This window comes from Petaurus breviceps, unplaced genomic scaffold (genome assembly GCF_028583685.1).
Source record: "Petaurus breviceps papuanus isolate PSGF00001 unplaced genomic scaffold, PetGlider_PUasm1.0 183, whole genome shotgun sequence".
NCBI classification, from domain to species: domain Eukaryota; kingdom Metazoa; phylum Chordata; class Mammalia; order Diprotodontia; family Petauridae; genus Petaurus; species Petaurus breviceps.
This window is the reverse complement of record NW_027185791.1, coordinates 15681239-15705148: the sequence shown is the minus strand read 5'-3', so window position 1 is coordinate 15705148 and position 23910 is coordinate 15681239. Positions and strand designations below refer to the sequence as shown.

Below are 23910 nucleotides of genomic sequence, written 5' to 3'. Positions count from 1 at the left end.
AAAAAAAAAAAGGGTATGACTAACTTGGGACAACTTTGCCTTTTGAGGGGCTTTTAAAGAGGATGGACAACCTATCTTTTGTCTCCCTCTACAGGGTAATATTATTCTATACTAATTGTATTCTTCTGAGTTCTCTTTTCTGCTGGGCTAATTCTGAATAGTACAAGGTTGGTATGCATGAGTTCTATGTAAAGGCCATTTAATCTACAAGTATAATATTTTAATTTTTTCCTTTTAACTTAGAAACTTCAAAAAGTTTTTCTTTGCTACTTAGCTGCCCTGGTAGTATAGTGTCCTCTGTGGATAGAATTATGAGAGAATTTCTGTAAGAAATTTCAGGGAACTGCTGATCATCTTTTCATAGCTTGTAACTTTATAGTCTTTGGGGGACTATATGGTGTCATGTGATCCCAGAGGATCTCTTATAAGTCATTTTCTTGGGCCTTCCCAATTTGTACCCCGTGACCAACTAGGGTGGAATACTGATAACTGTAATTCAGGTCAGCCCACAAGCCCACAACTCATTCCAAGTAGGCTAGAATCGTGAGGATTTCTATAAATTAATGCTTCTACCTATGGGCTCTCTGTACTTATAAAGAGTAACCTTCATTTACTGTGTTTTCCATGTGCCTCGATTGTTCAAAAATAGGCTTCTTTAAGGGTCAGGCTGAAGAGACGGCAAAAGCCTGCAGTGCCATCTGCTAAAAATGTCATTGCATTAGGATACTCTTTGGCTTTTCCTGAAGCCAAGGGACACTGATGGCAATATGCCCTGGGCCTTTCTGGTGTCACCTGCAGAAAATAAGAAATTAAGTATCCATTGCAACAAAAAACACCTTGGTTTTACCTCTTAAATCAAATGTATGCAACTAGAAAGTTGGATGGGGCCTAAATTTAATAATTTCAGTTGTCTTCTTTCCTCTCTTTTCCCAAGCCTTTGAGCAGCACAGTAACTTATGTGTTTCATGCAAGTTGCGTAGTTAGCCTCTTAATCATTTCTGTAATTTAACTTTGTCTCTAGTTTGGCTTGATCCTTAAGATAAATAAAATTTCTTGTATCTGTCCTCTACCCAGGCACTTAATCTTGTTTTCTTGTGTTCTGTCTGCCACTAAAAATAGTTAACATCACCTTTAATGAAATGCATCTTAACAGAGTACCAGGGCTGTTTCAACTCCGCTGTCAAAAGACTACAAGTTAGGGATTGCACTTGGTTCTTTGCTGTGACCTGTTCTTTGATCTTTCCCAGTTGAACTGCAACATTGGCCTTTTTCATAATTACAATTCCTTCTCATCCCTGTGCTTGTTTCTTTGAGGGGACACTTTGTGTGTGTTTATAAATAGCAAGGGAGAACATAGGTCAACTTCTACCCGTTTTTCCACAGCCAGGATCAGGCTTGGGTGATCATGAAGGAACTGAAATTGTTGAAAACAGAAGGATTGGTTGGTTTTTTTTACTTTTATTTTCTAACCTAAACATCTGGAACTATAGTGGGCATAAGAAATAGTGAAAGAGTCTTAGGTTGAGTGATTTTGTTTGCCTTATCTTTAATGTTAGCATCTAGAGCATGAGGAATGGTGAGGAAAGTTGTCACCCTGAGAGCCATGACTAACATGTACTTTCTTTGTGTTTTGTTTCAAATAGCTCATTGCCAGAAGAGAAGAATAAAACCAGCTCTTCCTTTGAGACCTGCCCAAAGCCAAGTGAGAAACAGGATATGGACCAAGCTGAGTTGGACCCTGAGCAGAAAAGGAGTCGCGCCCGGGAAAGGAGGCGAGAGGGACGTTCTAAAACCTTTGACTGGGCTGAGTTTCGCCCTATCCAACAAGCCCTGGCTCAGGAAAGGGCCAATGCCACAGATTCCTCTAAGACCCGAGAACCTGGGAGTTCAGAAATGGACCTAACAGACCTGGAGAAGGAGCGTGCACGGCGGAGAGAAGAGCGGCGTAAGCGCTTTGAGATGATTGATTCTGTTGATGGGCCGAGTGCAGATGACACCAGCTTGCGGATGGAGGTGGACAGGAGTCCAGTGTCACCAGTGGCCACAGAGCTGAAGCCACAGAACGTCCATGTGGAGATTGAGCAACGATGGCATCAGGTGGAGACTACCCCTCTCCGTGAAGAAAAACAAGTGCCCATTGCCCCCTTACACCTGTCTTCAGAAGATAGCAGCGACCGACTCCCCACACAGGAGCTAACCTCCTTGTTGGAGAAGGAGGTGAGAGAGGGAAGGGCCTCTTTCTAGAGAGGTGGACACCCTAAGGGAACACCTTGGGCTATATTATCCTAGAAAAGAAGACTGTCTCAGGGTCATGCGGCACACGGCCCATGATTCCCTTCGTCGTTTATCCGTGTGGGTGTGATTTATTTTGTTTTTCTTTGGTTTGGAAAACCAAGTGGAAAACCATTTTCATTCCATCTTGTAGCTACTACTGGAAATTGGCTTTCTCCAAAATGGGAAGGAAATGATGCCATTTACTAACCTAGTAAAATACCTTATTAAAAAGGTTTCCTTTGGATTTTCCCAAAGGGATAGAGTTAGTTTTAAGGCTGTCATGAATGAGTTAGAGTCTAAACCTGCTCACTCTATTTTTATTTGAAATTTAAGAGATGACTAAGGAATTCTTTTTTTTAATTGTGAATTTGACAAACTTTAGCAAATCTCAATATTTCAGTATACTAAGAGGATTGTACATAAAACCACATACAGTTGAATATATTTTACAGGTTGTGTATATATTAAATGAAACACAGCAGTCATGAAACACTTCACCTTTGAGCATTGAGGAGGCTTAAGTCATATACTGAGTAATGGATTACATTGACTTTTTCCCTCACAAATGGGTGACATTTCTGCTGTCTTAGTAAGAGGCAGTGTGGCATAGTGGATAGGGAGTTGGGCCTGGAGTCAAGGAGACCTGCATTCGAGTCCCGTCCATTAGCATGCTGATTGTGTGGCCCTGAACAAATCCCCCAGCCCCTTAGTGCCCCCAGGAAACTCCAGGAGTTACCGAGAAGGTGTCTGTCTCTATGGATAGTGAGAGTCCCTCCCTGGACACTTCTATAGTGAAGATATCACACTTCTGATTAAACAGAAGGAGAAGAGGCTGTTTTACAAACACAGTTCCTGGCTGAGGTGGGCTGCTTGCCTTTTATTTTCAACACAGGTACAGAGCTTGCTTTTTTCAAACTTCTTTTGGCACATGCCCCTAAATGGGATCAGCTCTCTGGTGTCAAGCACTTGGCCTCATACACAGGCCTCCACATTCAGACTCTATCAGCTGACTGGTTTATGTCAGAGCCCAGGCTGGAAAAGATAGGGAAGTATGTTCTCCTTAGCCATGGGGTACATAACACAGCATCTGCTTGTGGTTGGGATCAATCCATCTGGCACATTTATTCCTTAAATGCTGTGATCAAAGGAACAGTCCGGTTTATTTACTAAAATTTGTCAATTCTAACAAACACTGGGTTTATCTTTGCAACGAATGAATCCAGAAATAAATTTATTGGCTTTTTTGGGTGCTCATTACCCTGTTTTTGTCTGTTTGGGTTTTTGTTTTTGTTTTCCCTTGTTCTGGATTTTTTTCTTCTTTCCGGCAGCTGGAGCAGAGCCAGAAAGAAGCCTCAGATCTCTTAGAACAGAACCGACTTCTTCAGGATCAGCTAAAGGTGGCTTTAGGTCGGGAGCAGAGCGCCAGGGAGGGCTACGTGTTGCAGGTAGGAGAACAGAAAGGGATCAGCTATTTTCTATTGTGCTTTTTGTTTGTTGGGCTTCAGTGTAAGGGTGTCTGTCATTTGTGTCCAGGTCTGTTAGAAACGTGCAAAACCTGACCTCTGGAATGTGGCCTCTTTAAACCTTATTTCTTCAGGCCTTCCTCACATATGGGCTGGGGAGTTTGAGTCAACATGGTATGAGCTAAAGCCTTGGTTCTATATTCAAGGAATTTACCTGAAATTTAAGAATTTATTTAAGAATATTTTTTCAAATTGGTGGGGAGAAGGTGGAAAGGAAAGAATATATTTTGATAAACAGTTGTTCATAGCTGGCAGAAATAGGGTTCTCTTTCATTGTGGCTCCCAGAGTACTCAGTGAATATTTGCTATAATAATTCAACCTACTAAGCATTAATTAATTGCCTACTATGTTCAAGGCACTTAGTATGTGCTAAAGATACAAGGGCAAAATGAGAAATGGTCCGTACCTTCAAGGAACTTATAACCAACTGTGGGAATACAACATGTAGACAAATATTTCTTCTTACTTTCTCAAGCATCATCTTATTTATCTTCACAATAACCTTTAACAGTAGGTAGGTACGATGTTAGTCCCATTTTGAAGATAAGGAAACTGAGACTGAGAAACAAAGGGGCTTCCGTGTGGTCAGTGACTAGTAGGAGCAGATAATAAGGCAGAAAGAGTACGTGGGGACTGTCGCCCCCTCTGTCCTGGACGTTTCACCTCGAAGACCGCCTGAACTCTCCTGCTGCCCGCGTCACATCGTTAGGTCGGGTCAAACTCAGACCCTCAGACCTTTTTCAGATTAAATGCCATCCAACCATGCCTTCCCCACTTGTATTTGTAAAGCTGAATCTTTGAGCCTGGGTGTAATAATTTACATTTTAAATTTAATTACTTAATTAACTTACATTTATTCCTGTTAAATTCCATCCTCTTGTTCTTGATCCTGAACGCGCCATGCACCGTGTTCACTATTCCTCCCAGCTTTGTGGGCCAGCATCAGAAAGCACTTCAGCAGCTGTCAAGTGCAAAATTGATATGAGCTCTTGCACATTTTATAAAGAAGAGCTCTGTGTTCCCAGAATACTCTCTCTTGACAAGGAAAGATGACTGCCTATGAACCATAAAGGTTGGTCTTTGGCAGTAAGGTGAGCTGGCGGTGGAGACAGAACCAAAGCAAATAAGAAGAAATATGCCTTTGGACCCTGTCTCGCAGATAACATGCAGGAGGCATTGGAGTTTGTGAACTCCAGCCTCTAACCGACCATGCTCTTAATCTGGTCAGACAGGAAGGACAAGGAGACATCTTTGGAGGGTTAATCATCTTGCTTTATGCTAATCTAGTCTTCATAATGGGAGCACCAACTCTTACAGCATTCCCTAGTCACCCTTCTCTCAGGGGCTGGTGTGAAGAAGGGGGGGGGGCACAACTACCCCTACATCTCACTGGGGTCAGTCGAGACAGGCACAACTGGTGCACTCCCTAAATCTCCTCAAGCCTCAATGGGGGCTGGCCAAAGCAGGTACATGCATTCCTCTGTGCATTACCTGAATCCCAAATGGTTCCCCTACTCACCAACAAATGCCCACTTGCTATAGGGCAACAGATGAAGAAGACACCTTGCCAACATTAAGCTCTTAGGTTAACTCTGGCAACATTGTCATTCTGTGCGAGCATGGTAAATATCAACTATGTCACCTCCATGTCTCATGGCACAGTCGCAATGGGACTGTCTATCACTATGGTTCTAGGAATTACTATTTAGGATCCTTGGGGCTCTTCTGAGAGTTATCATCTAACACCTGGTAACTAAACATTGCAGTGGACACGGATCCTAAGAAACTAAACTCTGAAAAGGATAACAAAATCCTCCTTTTTTTTTACAGACCCTCACATCTCCTTTAGATGGGAGAGAGGTTTGAATGTCTTTTCTTAGAAGCCTTTCTGGCTGCCCCCACTCTTTTGGATCAGAACAGCCAATGTGATGGCTGGCCTCTGAGAGGAGCAGATAAGATTTTTGTGATACCAAATGGGGGTTTTAGAAAGCTTTCCTCAGGTTCCCTCTGCCATCCCCATGACACTGTCTGTTCTCCTTCTCCTTCCCCTCCCCACCCTCACCCCCCCAGAACAAAACAGTCATAACTGTTTGTTGACGGGAACCAGATGTTTCTTTGGCCTCAGTTTTTCACTGTTGCCAGCTGTGGCTTCTCTCTGTGGGCCCTGTCTAGCAGTAGCTTGGCCCCTGCTTTTCCTGAGGTAGATCTTCCTGTGTTTGGCTTTCAGCCCTGGAATTGTAGAACAAGGAAGGCTGTATCTCCATAGAGTAAAAATTAGCCCTAAAGTCCAGCCAAAGACCTACTTGAGTATGTCTTCATATACCTTCTATACAGCCAGATTCCAGAACAGCCCAAGAAATGGCACAAACCAGAAAGTGAACCAGCCTCAGATGCGGGCCTAGTGGCACCACTGCTTCCCTTCTGGGCACATATTTCTTCCTTTGCTTATCTTTCCTTCTCTCCTCTTTCCTTTCCTTTCTGTCTCCTTTCTCTGCGTTCTCTTATCCTTTCCCTCTTTCTTTCTTCCTTTCCTTTTTGTCTTTTACTTACTTTCTCTTCTCCCTCTCTCCTTTTTCCTCTTCTCCTCCTCTTTCTCTCTTTTCCCGTTTCCCCCTTCTGCCCTGACAAGTGTGAGCTCGTGGGCTAATGGCCCTTTGGACATTACTCAGTCTTGTTTGTGACCCCTCACTGTGATTCAATTCCTCCATTGTTCCAGTCCCCTTAAAATTGTAATTTCATGCCCTGTATAACATTGAATCTACAAATAGCAATGGTTTTCGGTGGTCTGTCCCACAGAAATGATACTGAAATCTTCTCTTTTTTCAGTCTTTTTTTCAATCATGTCTGACTCTTTGTGACCTCATTTAGGGTTTTCTTCACAAAGATTGGAATGTTTGCCATTTCCTTCTCCAACTCATTTTACAGATGAGGAACTGAGGCAGACAGGGTTAAGTGACACATCCAGGGTGAGGCCAAAGTGAACTAAGGAAGATGATTCCTGATTCCAAGCTCAGTGCTCTGTCCATTGTACCACCTAACTGCCCCTCAAATCTTATTAGACCGACAGCGCTAGGTTCTAAATGGAACCGTTTAAATAAGTGGGCTCACTGCTCATTGGCTGATAATGCTGTCTACTGACTAACAACAGATTTTGCACATTGCTCACTTGTAGCTAACCTGGATGATTGCATAAGCCTTTCACCGAAGCCCCTGGTTTCAGTCCTTGGGTACTAACTTTTCCTTTCATTTGTTGCTGTTACTTCTCATGATTGATGTGGTGCTTGGAGACTTTTCAGACACTAATTGGAGTCGCAAATGAACAAGCACACTTTATCATTCAAGTATCGTGAGGTTGTTCATAGATCTTTCTGGGTGGGCTCTCTTCTAACATGCCGGGTGGGCGGTACTGCATGGTTTTGGTTTTAAGCATGGATTCTAACTAAACATAACTGAGTGTCACATCTGTGGGCTTTCTTTACCGGAAAACAGAGTACCACAGGCAGGCCAAATTTTTAGGCTGGGCTGCTTTTTTCATCTTTGTTTTTTATTTTATTTTTTTTATTTTTGAAAAAAATATTAGTTCTGTCTACTTTTGCATGTTTTTCATTTGTTCACTTTCTCCTCTTTGCATGCCTCACTCTCTTGCTTTGAATTCTACAAAGGTTTGTTTGTTTTGTTGGTCATTTATTTTCTTTATGATTCCCATCCCCTTCCATTTGTCTATTTATAGGTTAAGATTAAATCCTCCGTGTTACAGGATTTAGTAACATTTCAAAAAGAAATGGGCAGCTACAGAAATGTCATCCCAAGCAGCTATCTTCCCTTCTTGTATTTGGCAGGAAGTGATGTCATTTATTTGCACGTCACTTCACTGGTTTGTTTTTTTTTCCTTTCAGGATTTGCTATCCAGAACTGTGCACTTTTTGTTTTGCAAAACAAACAAACAAAAAATGGCAGATTTCCCCCCTCTCTCCCTCTCGTCCTCACTTCCCGACCTTTCTCTTGTTGTTTTGTCTTCGTTTCACTTATTGGTGTGTTCCATTTTTCAGTTTGGTTTGGTTGATTTCTCTTAGACTCTGTTATGTATTAGAGCTGTTTGATGTTATTGTCCTTGTTTTCTGTTTACCTGGAAGCAGTTGCTTAAAAAACTTAAGATGATTTGTTGAATTTTATAAAGTAAAAAAAAAAAAATTAAAATATGCAAAGGACAAAAGGCCATCCAAGATGGGCCAACCCAAGGAACTTTTCTATGGTCCGTCCTGACCAGAGGTGTGACACTCAGAAACGAACACCAAGAGTGTTACTAATTTAATATTTGATCAATTTTTTTAAGACTGAGGTGGCCACCTCACCATCCGGTGCCTGGCAGAGGCTTCATAAAGTCAATCAAGATCTCCAAAGTGAGCTTGAAGCCCAATGCCAGCGCCAGGAGCTGATCAATCATCAGATTCAGTCCCTGAAGCGTAGTTACGGGGAGGCAAAGGACATCATCCGGCACCACGAGGCTGAGATCCAGCGGCTGCAGGCGAGACTGAGCAAGGCCGCCGCAGAGCTGTCCATCAAAGAGCAGGCTCTGGCCAAGCTCAGGAGCGACCTGGAGATGGAGAAGGAGAAGGTCACGGAGCAGCTGGAAGAGCGGCAGCAGAGCGAGAGTGCCCTGAGCTTCCAGCTGAGGGCGAGTGAGCAGCAGCTCAGGAGCGCCGAGGCCCTGCTCCTGGAGAAGACCCAGGAGCTGCGGGACCTGGAGGTGCAGCAGGCCCTGCACCGCGACCACCAGAAGGAGGTGCAGAGGCTGCAGGACAGGATCGCCGACCTCAGCCGGCAGCTGGGGGCCAGGGAGCGGGCGCAGGCCCTCGTGGAGGAGAAGCTGCAGAGGAACTACGCGCTGCTGCTGGAGAGCTGCGAGAAGGAGAAGCAGGCTCTTCTGCAGAACCTCAGGGAGGCCGAGGACAAGGCCTGTGAGTATGAGGGTCAGCTCCAGGAGCACGAGCAGCGGGTGGAGATTCTGCAGAAGGAGAAGCTCAGCGCCTCGTTCGAGGGCAGCGAGACCGTGCATCGGCTGGAGCAGCGGCTGGAGGAGAAGGAGGCCAGCATCCGGGAGCTGGCCGAGCACATCCGGAGCCTTCGGGAGGAGCGGGACGAGATCCAGCAGCGGCTCTCGGAGCTGACGGCTCAGGTGGCAGAGTCCGATAGTCAGGTGGCCAGACTCCAGGACAAACTGCAGTCCTGGGAGGCGGACTACCGGAGTCTGGAGCGGTCCCACCAGAAAGTGCTGGCTCAGTTCCAGGGCGTGCACACAGTCCTGAAAGAAAAGGAAGAGGAGCTGCAGCACATCAAGGAGATGCATGAGAAAATTCTGGAGAAGAAAGACCAGGACCTCCACGAGGCTCTGGTGAAAATGGCCGCCTTGGGGGGCAGCCTGGAGGAAACCGAAATGAGGCTCGTCCGCGCCAAGGAGGAGCTGTTAGGCAAGGCCGCGGAGGTGCAGGAGGACAGCCCTGTGGATCTGGGAGCACGTGTATGCACTCCAGGCGCTCCCCCGCAGAGTGAGGAAGCTGGGCAGAAGGAAGTGTGTGGCGAGCCCTCTGAGCAAGGCCCGGAAGAGGCCAGTGCCCCGCTCAAGTCAGCAGAGCTCCCCGATCAACAGGGGCATCAAAGAGCCATTGCGAAGCCTGACGGGGGCGCCCCAGGGGCTAAAAGGCAGAGGATTCGCTTTTCTAGCATCCAGTGCCAAAAATACATCCATCCAGAAGGGTCAGAAAAGAACTGGACAAGTAGCACGTCTTCAGATACCAGCCAGGATCGGTCACTGTCTGAGGAGAGCATGTCATCCGAACCTATTCCTAGCTGCATCCCTTCTGGAGTCAGTGACCCTGAAACGTATCTTTCTATAATACATTCTTTGGAAACCAAACTGTATATCACTGAAGAAAAGCTGAAAGATGTGACTATGAAACTCGAGAGTCAGCAGGGCCAGAATCAAGAGACTTTAATTGCTCTCCACCACCAGTGGGCTGGGACAGAATCACAGCTTCACGAGCAGCTACAAGCCAGTTTGTCCCAAGTTGGTGCCTTGGTTTCTCAGCTAGAAAATGAAAGACAGGAAAAGCTGAAGATGGTAGAAAACCATGTCGGTGAGCTGGGGGACTTCCAAATAAAAAACAGTCAGGCCCTGAGCTGTTTAGAGAAATGCAGGGAACAGCTAAGATCTTTGCCGAGGGCTGAAAAAGGACAAGAGCCAGATTTGTGTACGGCCACTCTGGCCAGCCTGGAGGCCACTTTATCAAATGCCATCCGGGCTTTACATCACTTACCATCCTCTTCGAGCGCCATGAGTGAAGCTCAGCTGGGCGAAGACAGTTCACTAAGTGAAGGGAAATCGACTCTACAGGTACAGCCCCTGGTCCTTGACCTGACTGAGCACGACCAGTTGAGGTTACTTTCTCAGAGGATAGCTCTTGAAGCTTCATTGATAAACCAGATTGCTGAGTCCTTAAAAAATGCAAGCTCAGATATTTCACATATGCTCCAAGAGATTTACCTGACGGCAAAGATAGCAATGGAACCCACCCATGTGGCTAACACAGCTGCGTCCTTAGCGGATACCTTGTCTAAGAAATTGATACTGGAAGGTGAGTTTTGGAACCAGGTAGAGGAGCTGAGTAAACACTTGGAGCCACATAGGGAAGAGGAAGCAGATAAATCAGAGGCTGACCATTTCAGTTTTCCACGAGACCTTGTCACAGCAGTGGCAGACACAGCATTGATCAGGGCAGAACTTGGTTTAACTGCCCAGTCGATGAGGGAGTCATTTTACCAAAAGTTAGAGAGTATCGAAGACAACCTCAACAGGACCAGGATTGCACTTCGACAACATAAGTGTGTGCTAGGTGAAATTCTGAAAGCCTACAGGACTCCTGATTTTGAAAGAGTAATGCAACAGCTTTCAGAAACCTTGGGTTTTCCCGATGGTGTCACGGGAGATCTGGCGGTGACTGGGGACTGGAGCTCGTCAGAAATGCTGCCGGGTCCAGACTCGGGTGGATCACAGGAATGCCCTGGCTTACCAGGACAGAGCAGTGTGGCCCTTCATGAGCAGATTGCGCAGCAGCTGAAGGATAGGGCCCGGGTCTTAGAGGAAATCGCTTCTGCTCTCATCTCGCTTCCTACAGAGGCATCCATGAGTGACTGTCAGCAACTTCTCCAGGCTTCACAAAGCCTCTCCTATTTTAGTTGCTTAAGTCACCTTGGCCATTATTCTTCCTTATTAGTTCAAGATGCAATTGTTCAGGCTCAAGTTTGTTATTCAGTCTGCAAAATGAGGCTGGAGTATGAAAGGGAGCTCAAGTTTTACAAAGAGTCCTGGAAGAACAGTCTGGATGCCTCGTACCATGAACCAACACAGGCCATCGCTGCCCTGAGGGTAGAGTATGAAGACCTTCTTCACAAGCAGAAGAGCGAGTACTTGGAAGTGATTTCCTTTATTGAAAGGGAAAACGAGGAGCTGAAAGCCAAAGTAGCTCAGTTAGACTGCCAGCAGCGGTGCTTGCAGGAGGTAGAAAGCAAACACAGTGAAAGCATCTTTGCTCTGCAGGGTCGCTATGAAGAGGAGATCCGAAGCGTGGTGGAACAGCTCAATAGCACCAAGAACACTCTGCAGGCAGAGAGAACCAGGGTCCTGAGTCAGCTCGACGCCTCTGCAAAAGACAAGCAGGATATGGAGAGGTTTCATGTGGAGCAGATGCAGACCCTCGAGGACAAATTTCAGCTGAAAATAAAGGAGCTGCAGATAATTCATGAAGAAGAACTTCGGACCTTGCAGGAACATTATACGCAGAACTTGCAGTGCTTACAAGAAACACTGAACCATTACCAAAGGCAGAACCCAGAGGTGCCACCTTCCACAGAGCCCCCGTCCATCCAGCACGTGTGGCCCCCAGACCAACTAGATGGGGCCATGCTGGTGACAGAGGGTGAGCCAGATTCCATGACCGGGCTGAGAGAGCGCATCCAAGAGCTGGAGGCCAAGATGAACGTCATGAGAGAAGAAATGGAACACAAAGACCTGGAAGGAAATGCTTCAACTCTGAGGGAGAAATACCAAAAAGACTTTGAGAATCTTAAGGTTTTAAAAGCATCATTTAATTTACGAAATATTTACTGGGGAGAGTGTTACCCTTTGAAACAATGCAATGTTCCTGTTTGCTCGGGGAAGAATTTTCCTGGTATATTTTGGCTTTTAGGTTGGAGTTAAGCGATGGCTTGATTCTGAGTTAAATGCCTTGAAACAATGGACACAGTTTAAATTGTGTTAGCTACATGTGTTTTTTGTTTGCCATGATGCAATCTTATTGCATTGCTCAGGGCTTCTGCTAATGGTCTTTCTGTTTGATTTTAGTGAAAGGATAAGAAAAAAAAATAGCTTCTCTTTGGAAAGATACCTCAGAGAAAAGCTTTTGGTCATTTTTCTCAGGGTGGGAGGAGGAGCTGCTATTCCCAGAGAGGAAAGGCAAATGGTGAAAATTCACTTCAGTGGCTTTTTTCCTATTATTTTATCAGACATGAACATTGCATAATGTTTTTCCTTCTGCTTGAGATGCCCCCTTCGTGACTTCCCTAAGGAAGCAGTTTTGCATTTTAGAGTTTGCTTTCCTCTCTTTTCCTTTTCCCAGACTCCCTCCCCATCCTCTGTCTTGATAAAAGAGCTGGACTGAAAACTATCAAAGGTTATGAAATAAGTATCACCTATGCTAAAGGGCAATCCAAAGGTCTCTGTTGCCCCTTTATGTTTCATAGTTCTAAAATAATGTTATGGAATTTTCCTCTGAGAATAAGAATTTTTGTAAGACAAACAGTGCACAGTTCGTAGTACCTTGTCTAATTCCACTTTTGGTTGGACTGGGCCGTGAAGTTTATAGGTTTCCTTCATGAGAGCACATGTTTTTTCTTGCCATACATGGGTTCATTACCTATTTCCTTTTACTATCAACTTTGAAAAATAACCTTTTCCCCTAATTGTCCTCATGACCACGATTTAAATAAATGCACCATCCTTTTTATGCAAAGGCAATGGTACACAGTAGTTATGTCCTTTGACTTGTGCCTGTAGTGGTGATGGGTTGTACTAAACCATCTATACTCTTCCTCCCACTTCCTTTAGCTACTAGGGAACAGAATTTGCAAGTGGCTGCTCAGGGTTTGGAGTTGAGCCTGTAGCAGTGGAGGAATTTATTCTTCCTGTTTTTTAAGTGAACCGGCCTCTACTCGGTTCTGATCAGACAGATTGACTACCCCCGATAACTTGTATATTGGCCTGTTCTTCAGGAACCAAAACACCGATCTTAAATATTTGTCTGACTTCTACTTCCCTTTCTTTAGAGACCACATATCAATTCCAATTTCCTAGGAATTTAGTTCCCAAATGAGCCGCATCCAACCTCCCCAGAATGTCTTGCTCTCTATACTTAGAGCCTCAAAACTTTGAAAAGACCAATGCCCTTCTCTTAGGATAGAATTGCACCAGTGACATTCTTGGTAGAATTCTAATGTCCAAGTTTTCTCTGCCGCTGGCAGGCTGACAGTGTCTCCCGCTAGACTGCAGCCAGGATCCAGATTGCATACAGTTCATCAACTCCCAGTTTGAGAGAGCAGATAGAAATCATCAGCTTTCTACTCTGACTCTTTGTTCATCGTGAAGATTGACTTGAACAACAACCCTCGTACATGCAGAACACGAGCGTATAGATGTATTGAGATTCTATTTGATCAAGAAAACAATAATGGAGAGCAGCAGAGGAAATGTATACAAACTGTTCCTCAGATTGCACTATATGATATTCATTGTAAGTGAGGAAATAAATCATTGAAGTCTTTTAAAAGCACTCACTCACCTTCACGCTTTTTGTACGTGTAAATATTTGCAGAAATCAGGAAAAAAATATTCCTTTTTCAGATCCTCTGTGGAGTCAGTTACCCCTTCATGGGACTTAAATAAGTCTTCATAATCAAATTTCTAGGTTTTATAATCAGCATTTACTCTGATAACATATATTAAATGTAAATTTAATAATTTACATATTAGCTTGATACTTCTTGCCTTCCTATAAGGGTTAGTTGCCTCCTGTTTTGTGAGATGGATAGACAGACAGACACATATACATATTAAAAAATCTGGCTTCTTCTGCCTGCTGTTTAATCAGCTGTGCTCAGGGAAGGCCTAACACTGGGCAACATCACACTACTAGTTGGCAAAAGATCAGAAAGGAAAAAAATGTTTCAGGATGAAAAAAATACCCATAGACTCAGACCTAGACACTCCGCATCATAATGGTGGCATCTTCATGACTGAAATGTCTTTATTTAAAGAATCTCTTTTGGGGCGGCCAGGTAGCACAGTGAGTAAGAGCACCGGCCCCAGATTCGGGATGACCTGGGGATCGAATCTGGGCTCAGACACTTAGCACCCACCCAGAAACACCTGGCCGTTTGTGTAACCTTGATCCAGTTACTTAACCCCAATTGCTTAAAAAAAAAAAAAAAGAATCTCTTTGAAGGTTGAGCCGGGCTAAGTTATGGTGCACTTAATCATCGAGTTTCTGTCTCTGACTTGTCCATATCACGTTTGTAGAGCTCTTTGACTTACCTAGAATTGAACTAGGCTGAACAAGGATGGCCTGTCAGCTTCCTTCTAACTATGATTCATCTTCTAGGCCAAATTCATTTAAACAAAACATTAAGTGCCAACTGCGTACAGAGAACTTTGTTGTGCTGAAAGGAGATATAAAATTTAAGTAAGACGTGGTTCCTGCCCTCATTGAGCTTAATGGTTTAGGACAGAGAAAGGAAATATGTGAACCTTTGTTCACTACATCAAGGACGTGTGGTTTGATATCTGGTCTCTTTCTCCCAATGTAGTACCTTGCATACAGTAGGTACCTAATAAATATTTGTTGAATTGGATTGTTGTGTCTTAGCAAATAGGCTGCTGCAGATGAAAAAAAAATCCCATGATTTTGGCCTCTGGGGAGGACACTTCTCTAATTCTTCATTAGGCTGGCTCTTAGACATTAAACACACAAGCCATTACTTGGTGATCCTGTAAAAGCATTATATGCTTGAGAGCCTAGCTAAGTCTGTCGGTCCATAGAGTAGCTGAGAGGTGGCTTGTGTAGCTGGGAGGCATGTACTTTAATTACTGTAATGGATATTTCCTCTGTGAAGGCTCCAGAAGATACTCTTCTGAGGTCCTTATGATTATGCCTCTTTCCTCTAATCCTTCCCTGACCCAGACTGATAGGTACAGTTATGGAAATCTTCTAATGATGTGACTAGTTCATCTTCTGAAAAGGGAAAAATGTGCCAAGAGGTAGGAAAACCTCAAATGGGATTCACAAAAAGTGGAAAGCTTTCATCATGCCCAGTAAGAAATGGGCAGTAAGTAAACTAACACGAGAGAGGAAGTGCTGAAAGGGATTCTAGAGTTTATTTAAAGAGTTTTACGCTCCAAGTTAAGCAGTCTGACTCCATCCCTAGGAAGGACTGCTACACCAGAATCAAGTTTAGCTGTCACTTTAGAGACCAAAATAAAAATAACCGAAGATATTGTATAGTTTCATCTCTAGATAAATGATCTCAGATCCACAGTCCAACAAGCAGCAGTGTGCAGTCTAAACTACCGCTTCAATTTTTGCTTGTCATTTCTTCTTTTCTTTTACAAATAGTTGTCTGTCCTCCCGAGAAACCTGGTGCTTGAAAGATCCTTCGGGGTCTAGAAGGGAAAATGTATCAGTGTGGTGAAACAGTGTCAGTTTTTTCCCCGTGTCACTTCCAGAATTGATCTAATACCATACATCTGTTTTTGGCACCCTACTTAGATAGGCCAGGCCAAAATTTACATCCTCAAATTGTGGGACTGTTCTGTGATTTCCTGGTGAAGGCTTGTGTCCGTCATAGTTTGAAAATACTGAACCACGCCCAAATGAATTTTCAGCTATTAAAAAGCCATCAGGTTCAGTAATATGACACAGCCTAGTGCCTGTTTGCCTTCCTGAGCCCGAAAAGGCACTTAGACTTTATTTATATTGAGTGTAGGTACAGAGTGCCAACAATAACTTCTGTAAACAATTAAGTTCCATTACTAATAATCTCTTAAAAGTACTTGAAAGTTTGAAAATTGGAATCAAACTTTGGCATGGAGGCATAAAACATAGAATTCAAGCTGGAAGAGATCGGAGAAGTCATCTGGTCCAACTTCTTTATTTTACGTAAGAGGAAATGCTCAGGAAAAGTTGAACCCAAGGTCAGTGTAGCTAAGGCAGAGTTGGGAATAGAACCCAGGACGCCTGACTCCAGCTCAGTGCATTTTCCACTAAATAATGACAGTGAGCAATAGAGTCCAGACTGGGTTTGCTTTGTTCTTTAGTATTAAACGCATTTTACAAATTATGCTTTCTGTTCCTTGCCATTGAGTCCCTTGAGATTTCACTTTAAAAACTAAACTTATCAAAACCCAAAATATCAGCTTTCTTAATTTATCTGCCAACTCCTTTACCCCTTCTCTTCAGGCATCATGAAGTAAAGGCTGGTTGGTCATCAGCCTTTAAAAGTTTGTCCATTTGAGTTTTATTGCACTCTATTCCCAGCTCTTAACAACAGTGTGACCTGTTTTTATTTATTTAAACACGAGAGCTTTGTGCTCAATGGTGACCAAGTTCAAAACAGTTGCATGGAAATGAGATTGGCTTATTTTCCCCACTGAAGACATTTTTTCCTAAGATTTTTGGGCAGGTGAAAAGTGACGATGTAAAGAACGTCTGCGGCTGCCCTTTGCCCCGTCTAGCTCTCCCGTCTTCTTCCTCCCCTCAGCCAGTTTTATGCATGTGCTTCTCAATCACTGCATCTCCCGTAGCACTCTGCCCCTGGGATGTGATTTTGGTGAATGATGTGAGTCTGCTTCAGGAGGCCTGGCTTGAGAGTATTGCTTGCTTTATAGATCGGCATCCTGACTTAGATCTGAAGAGAAAGAATAGAGGCACCAAGTCCCTTTTGCGTTTTGTAGGCAACATGTGAACGAGGGTTTGCGGCTATGGAGGAGACACATCAGAAGAAGATAGAAGATCTGCAGAGGCAGCACCAGCGGGAACTGGAGAAACTGCGGGAGGAGAAAGACCGCCTGTTAGCGGAGGAAACGGCGGCTACAATATCAGGTGAGCAAGTGCATGTGCGAGACTCGGACCTTCCTTTTACCTTCACTAGAGCTGTTTGAGACTGGGTAAGCTGTCATTTATCGAGTCACATTCCCGTGTCAGAGCCTGTAGTTTGTAGAGAAGCGATCAGAATTTTCCCTGGAAAAAATGCTAGTGTTGGAGACCTTAAACCCAAGATGGGTGTGGCCATGAGGCAGCAGAGAAATGAAGTGGGGACTTTCTTGCAACAACGCTCAAGTCCCGTGTAATGTCCTAGCAGGTTTTCCTCAGCTGGGCTGCTCTCCACCAAGTGGCTTTGTATCCTTCAGCCTCCAGTGACCCTCACTCAGCCTCGTTGCTGGCTCGGCCTCTGCTCTTGGCTCCACACCCTTTTGGCTATTACGCATTTGGCTTAGGCCGTTTGGTGTGTCTTTCAATTTTACAGTAATTGAACAGACACAAGGATGTGAAACCCTAAAGACTTATGCAAACTGATCACCGTCCAGAGCCCTCCCTCCCCCCCCCCCCGCAGAAGGATCCTGTATAATGTCCAGGATATAAAGATGGCTATAACTCTTGTTTCAGAGATATTCCCCTCCCCTTTTTTTTTTTTAAGTTCAGAAATGCTTTGTCCTAGGCAGGCACCACCAAGTTTATTTTGTTTTACCCATCCTTTGAAGTATAGTATTACTCATGCCTGAAATTAATTACTGTTTAAGTAAGAGACTTCGCATTTTTGTCCTAAGGATGAAAATACATCAACCCTAAAACTCACTTATAAAAAATTCCATTGTTTAGAAACCAGTGTTTGAATCCAGCAATTATCTTATTAGTTCCATTCTCTTCCAACTTGAAAAAAAACAAACATCTCCTCAGTTGTGTGGAGAGAGAAAAATCTTTTCTCCATTGCTCCCCCCCAGGAGGCAGGGATGTGATGGTCTCTTGCTGCTTTGGAGACCCCAAGAGCCCTGCCTTCTGCCTCTTTAAGCCAGGCTAGCCTATGATCTGTGATTGAAAAATCTGCACTTCTGCTGATGTGTAGAAAACTTTTAAAAATCCCTTACAACTTGTTATTGCTGTTGGCCACATGAAATAACTGGGAGGAAATCAGTTACTCAGGAAAGTTACTTGTTTAATCTGAAAAAAATAAAACAAAACATCTTCCTCCAGACCGGCTTGACATAAAGAACAGCCACCCCATCCCCCGAGTCCCCTGCAATTACTAAGCTGCTTTTCAATCTCTGCAGCAATCGAGGCCATGAAGAACGCTCATCGGGAAGAGATGGAACGGGAGCTGGAGAAGACGCATCGCTCTCAGATTAGCAGTGTCAATTCAGACATTGAAGCCCTTCGGAGGCAGTACCTGTATGTCTGTCTGTCTGTCTGTTTGTTTTGGGAAGGTGGATGTACACTGGGAGGGGAGGGGCGGGAGGGAGGGAGAGACAGACAGACAGAACCTTTCTGCTCTTAGCAAGAAAGGGCCACTTCAGCAGCAGGTGGCTCCACACGACTACCTGGTTAGCCAGCAATGATGCACTCCTGGAACCCTGATATACGTCCAGTAATTAATTCCCTTTTCTCAAATGCAAGAATCTTCAAATTAGGGGCTTGTGCATCAAATATGAATATTCAGCTTAAATCTCGATTTTATCACTTAAGAGATGGCGCTTGGAACCCTCTAAGAAAAAGACCACTAGATAAAGTACTGTTTTTTTTCCACTTTTTCCTCTATTATTTTGGGGACATCTATAACACTAGATATTAGCCAGTACCATGTAAGCGGGCTGTTATTTTTATTTTTACATGAAACTGCCCAAATTGTATATGTAAAAATATTTTTTTCTTATGTGAAAATTAACTTAAGGCTGAGGACTTCATGAAGCCTCTCTGTTAGATAATAATTGCTAACATGTTTTCTGTCTCAGAGCCTTTTACTTTCTGAACACTCAATTCTGTACGTTCAATAATTTGCTTATGAGTAGTTGGATGGATTTTGAAACATCATGGTGGGTAGTGGCAGGTTAATTTATTTCAGCGACTTTCACCCAGACTGGGCCTTGGCCTCATTCCTGGTCCCAGGAATGCTGCTTTTGACTCCAGCCCCACCTGGGTTTCCTTTTGGCTTAAGCCATTCACTGTGTGTGTTACAGAGGCTGAGGCAACTCAAGGGAAGTGGGCAGGAGTAACAGCTGTGCCTAATGACGCCTTTTCTTCCGGGCCTGGGCCTTCTTTACCATAGTGGAATCACAGGGGGTCGTGTGCTTCTGGCTGTTTGTCTAACATTTGTTGAACATTCATCATATTAAGTGAGACATGTAAAGGTTAACAGCTTTCTGCCTTCAAGAGACAGAAACTTAGAGGCCTCAGATATGCATTGATTGTGTGAGGGACCCTATGAAGAAGGGCCACATAAACAAGGGGTCGTAGGTAGCGTGGCCTGGCGCCAGGCGTCTTTAGAAGCAGGGGTTTGAGCCCTGCTCAGACACTTAATAGCTGTGTGACTGTGTGATTAACCCTTCTAAGCCTGTCTGTTTCCTCATGTGTAAAATGGAGGCAGTAACACCTGCAGAGTGCAAGAGCCACAGGGTTCTTGTGAGGGTCAGATGAGGTCATGTTCACAGAGCACTGTGTAAACCTTAGAGCCCTACAGAAAGGTCAGCTTGGATCCTTTTTTGTTTATAGGGAAGAGCTGCAATCAGTCCAGCGGGAGCTGGAAGTCCTTTCAGAACAGTACTCTCAGAAGTGCTTGGAAAACGCTCACTTGGCTCAGGCCTTGGAGGCGGAGAGGCAGGCCCTTCGCCAGTGCCAGAGAGAAAACCAGGAGCTCAATGCACACAATCAGGTAAGGAATGCCAGAGCTCTCCATGGCGAGGAGAGCAGGAAGAGAGAGGGTCCAGAGGAGCAGCTCATGTAAAACCACAACTAAAAAGGGCTCCACATCTTCTCCTTCTGGTCCTGCTCTTAATATCCATCCTCTCCCCATCAATCCAGCTTGGGAGTCTTGGAAGTTCCTCTGAACTACCCCCAAGTTCCTTTGAACAGTTTCTCCTTCAAAAGAGGTTTAGAAAGTGAATTCAGAATCCTAAGACCATTGTCGTCTTTTTTGCTTGAGCCCTATGTGACTGAATAAGTATTTACTGGGCACCCACTTGTGTGTATCTACAGCCTGGTTAGGCATTGTGGGAGATCGAAGTGTCCCCAGGAACTCAAAGATTCATCAGTGACATCGTACGAACCCCTTTAAAGAGGGTCCCTGTTAGGGGCGGCTAGGTGGCGCAGTGAGTAAAGCGCCGGCCCCAGAGTTGGGAGGACCTGAGTTCGGTTCTGGCCTCAGACACTTAACACCCACACAAAAATACTAGCCATGTAACCTTGGGCAAGTTACTTACCCCCAATTGCCCTCCAAAAAGCAAAAAAAAAATAAAATAAAATAAATAAAGAGGGTCCCTGCTTTTGGATGAAACGTTGGACTAGATCGTGAGAAGTCTCTGGTGCTGCTGATGCATGCACATGAAACAACTTTATTGCCTTGTATTGACTGGCATGAGGTACCAAGAGAGCAGTAAAGATCAGCGCTATATGAGGTCAGGTCAGAGAGATGTGAGTGCCGGAGTACTTAGAGGAAGGTGGGGCTCAATTTAGCCCTAAGGCTTGGAATTTAGAAGAGAATGTTCTAGGCTCCTAAGGAAGGCAGCATGAGCAGAGTCTCAGAATCAGGAATTCACGTGGTATTTGTGGATTAATGAATGGAAAAGCATTTATTAAGTGCTTACCATGAACCAAGTGCTGGGGATAGGAATATTTTTAAAAACAGAAAATAGAAAAATCAATATATTCGCTGCTCTCCAGAAGCTCTCCTAACATTTTCATTGGGGGAAAGAGCCCCTACAGGAATGCTCAGCTGTAGGAGGGATGGAAAGGCCCAGAAGCCCCAGGCATCCTGCACAGAGGCAGCAGAATCCAAGGTCTTGGAAAGGCTAGATAATTAGGTCAAATGGCAGGTCCAGAGGTCTGAAGGGCATAGAGGCAAGGCAGATGGTAAGAACTGGAAGAACTTGGGAGGCAGCGCCAGGCAGATAGTAAAGCCTAGTGATTATCCGTCTCATCAGAAGGAATAGACTTGGTAACTCTATCTTATCCAAGCTGTGTTGGCAATTAGACATCCAGGGTAAGGTGGGAGGGCACCTAGTGGCAGGTCTGGTTTGGGCAAGATCTCCAGACTTTTTTGAGCATGAAGCCTGCTCTTTGTACTTACATATGTATACATACATATACATATGCACATGTGCGTGTGTGCATGCATATATATGTGTACATGTGTGTACATACATATACAAAATGTACAAAAATAGACATTTTTAAAGAATGAGATAAATGACATTTTTTTAAGGCAATACAAAAATTCTGGGTTTTTTGCTCTGATTAAAATGATTCCTCACGAGTCACTGTCCCAGAGTACTATCCACAGAGCGATGCAGTGGACATGCCAGAGAAGAGGACATTTTCCTCATGGCATCTTTACAGCTGCTGTGGTGGCTGGTGGATCATCGGTAGGGGGAAGATGGAAGCCTTTACAGGAGCTGGGGGGGAGGTGGGGACTGGAGTGAGGATGTGATAGAGCATGAGACACAAAGGTGGTTACCTGGGAGCCAACCCCACAGATAGCTGTTGCAAGGAGGGAGAGACATAGCCCCTCTTCCCACCCTGATTGTTTGATGACACATCCATCCCCTTGAGGCCATAGCACAGTTCATACTTTGGAGATCACCGTGTTAGGGAATAGCAGAGAGAGAACATGAACAAATAGAACATTTGTATTGGAGAGAAGGTTGGAGCTAACAGGATAGAGTGGAACAAGAGTGGGAGATGACTTCATTTTATCTTGCAGCCTAATTTGATTCTAATAATTATGTCACGGAGGGGAAAATGCAAATCTCTGTACCTGCTGTGGGTTTTGCTGATTTTTTTTTTCCTTCTTTCAGGAGTTAAATAACCGCCTGGCTGCGGAGATCACTCGGTTACGAACGCTACTGACTGGGGAGGGTGGTGGAGAGGCTGCTGGTTCGCCTCTCACACAGGGCAAGGATGCTTATGAATTAGAGGTACTTTTCCAAGTAAAATCAGTAAATCAAGGACAAATCAATAAATGTGTAAGGGACAGTATGGAATACAAATGTATTGGATGTGTTCCCTACCCTCAAGGAGCTACAGCCTACCTGGGAAGACAAGGCTTACACACTCCAGAGTTAAATGCCAATAAAAGTTTCTTAAGTGACAGCTCAACATAGGGATAGAAGAGATACCGAAAGGCAGTGACTTATTAGTTGACAAATCAGTTACAGAGACAGCAAGTTCAGCAAGAAGCAATTGCTCCAGATGGAGAGGTCAGAGATGGCTTTACGGAAGAGAAATGGCAACAGAAGCTACATCTTGAAGGAAAAGAAGCTTTGGCTGGGCTGGGGAGATCATGATGGAAGTTCTGTTAATAGTACAGAGAGTCAGCTAGTTTGACTGTGATGGAGTGGTTGGCCTTGCTTTTCCTTGTTCCTTCACCTGCACCTTTACCATCAACTACAGATACTGATAATCCAAATTGTAATGGCCAAATTTAGTTAGCATCTACCTGATAACTACAGTTGTTTGGAACCCAGAAAGTAGGTCAGTCTAAGCTCAGAACATGACTTTTGATACAGAATACATACTTTTGCTAAGGTGGTAAGAGAGAGCGATCCTTTTGGCATTGGATGAGACCAATAATAAATAATAAATTTAAATAATAAATCCTGGCTTGAACAAGGCCCATAACATCTCTGAGCTCAGGTTCTGCTTCGGAATTAGGGGGATCAAAATTGTTGTACTGTGTCTCACAGGACCATTTGAAGAAAACACTTTGAAAACTTTAATGCACTGTATAAATGAGCTATTTGCTAGGCACTCAGCAAGTCAGTTTTTCACAAGCTATGAAAGAGCAAAGGTCAGCTGGTAGCTGAGGAAGAGGGGGAGAAGAAGTAGTCTCGAAAGTGAGTGAACCCCATTGCGTGTGTATGTATACATATACACATACATACATATATACACAGGTGTATACACACACATACCTACATATACAGGTGTATACATATGTATTTATATATTTACTTTGTCCCCCTCCCCCAGTTGCATTTATAGGCCTGGCAGGTGTGTTTCTGAGCAGTCACATTTCCTTTTTGTTTTATTATAGGTCTTATTGCGGGTCAAGGAATCAGAGATACAGTACCTGAAACAGGAAATCAGCTCTCTCAAGGATGAGCTGCAGACAGCACTGAGGGTAATGTAATGTCGGAATAACTGTGTGGTCAGCAGCAAAGAATGAATGAACTAAGGTCATTCCCCATCAAGAGTAGTGTGATCCCATCTGACATCTCGGGATCCACTTCTCAGTGCTCAAGAAAACCTTAAGACTTACTGTGGAATAATACAGTCCTCTAAAATTGATAGAATTTCAGTTGTGCCATATATAATTTACCCAGGTCATGTTTTTTATTCTTATACAGGAACTAAATAGAGGAAATGTCAAAAGATTCATTGGTAATTCAGCCACATTTTTTGTTCTAAAATATCATACTGGCTTTTTTTTTTTTAACAATCACTGTCACAACCACCCTCTGGCCCACTTCCCCAGTGAAGCCCTCTTATGTAACAATGAGGTATAATTGAGTAAAATCAATCACATCAGTCATGTTTGGCAGTGCGTGCCTCATGCTGCCCCTGTAATCCAAAGCTCTCTCCTGAGAAAAGGATTTATGTTTCACTTTCTGTCATCTGAAAGCAAAATTGGTCACCTCATTCATCAGAGCTCTAATGTTCAGCCTCTTTGCTAATAGGAAAATAACATTTATAGAAACAAGGAATGAATTTTTTCACTTAAAGCTTTAATTAAAGGTGTCTT

General features: G+C 44.0%; 1 protein-coding gene across 6 annotated transcripts in view; it reads left to right on the top strand.

The window, feature by feature from the left end:
* The window catches only part of MPRIP (myosin phosphatase Rho interacting protein), a 237508-nt gene that overhangs the window by 190681 nt on the left and 22917 nt on the right, over window positions 1-23910 (top strand). For 4 of the 6 annotated variants that reach the window (XM_069087913.1, XM_069087910.1, XM_069087911.1 and 1 more), the window contains exons 14-21: window positions 1644-2217; window positions 3603-3719; window positions 8132-11923; window positions 16856-17003; window positions 18230-18347; window positions 19665-19824; window positions 21965-22084; window positions 23203-23289. In XM_069087913.1, the coding sequence (XP_068944014.1) occupies window positions 1644-2217; window positions 3603-3719; window positions 8132-11923; window positions 16856-17003; window positions 18230-18347; window positions 19665-19824; window positions 21965-22084; window positions 23203-23289 (5116 nt within the window). The remainder of the gene's footprint in view (window positions 1-1643; window positions 2218-3602; window positions 3720-8131; window positions 11924-16855; window positions 17004-18229; window positions 18348-19664; window positions 19825-21964; window positions 22085-23202; window positions 23290-23910) is intronic. The other 2 variants (XM_069087914.1, XM_069087915.1) reach the window with 1 other exon arrangement.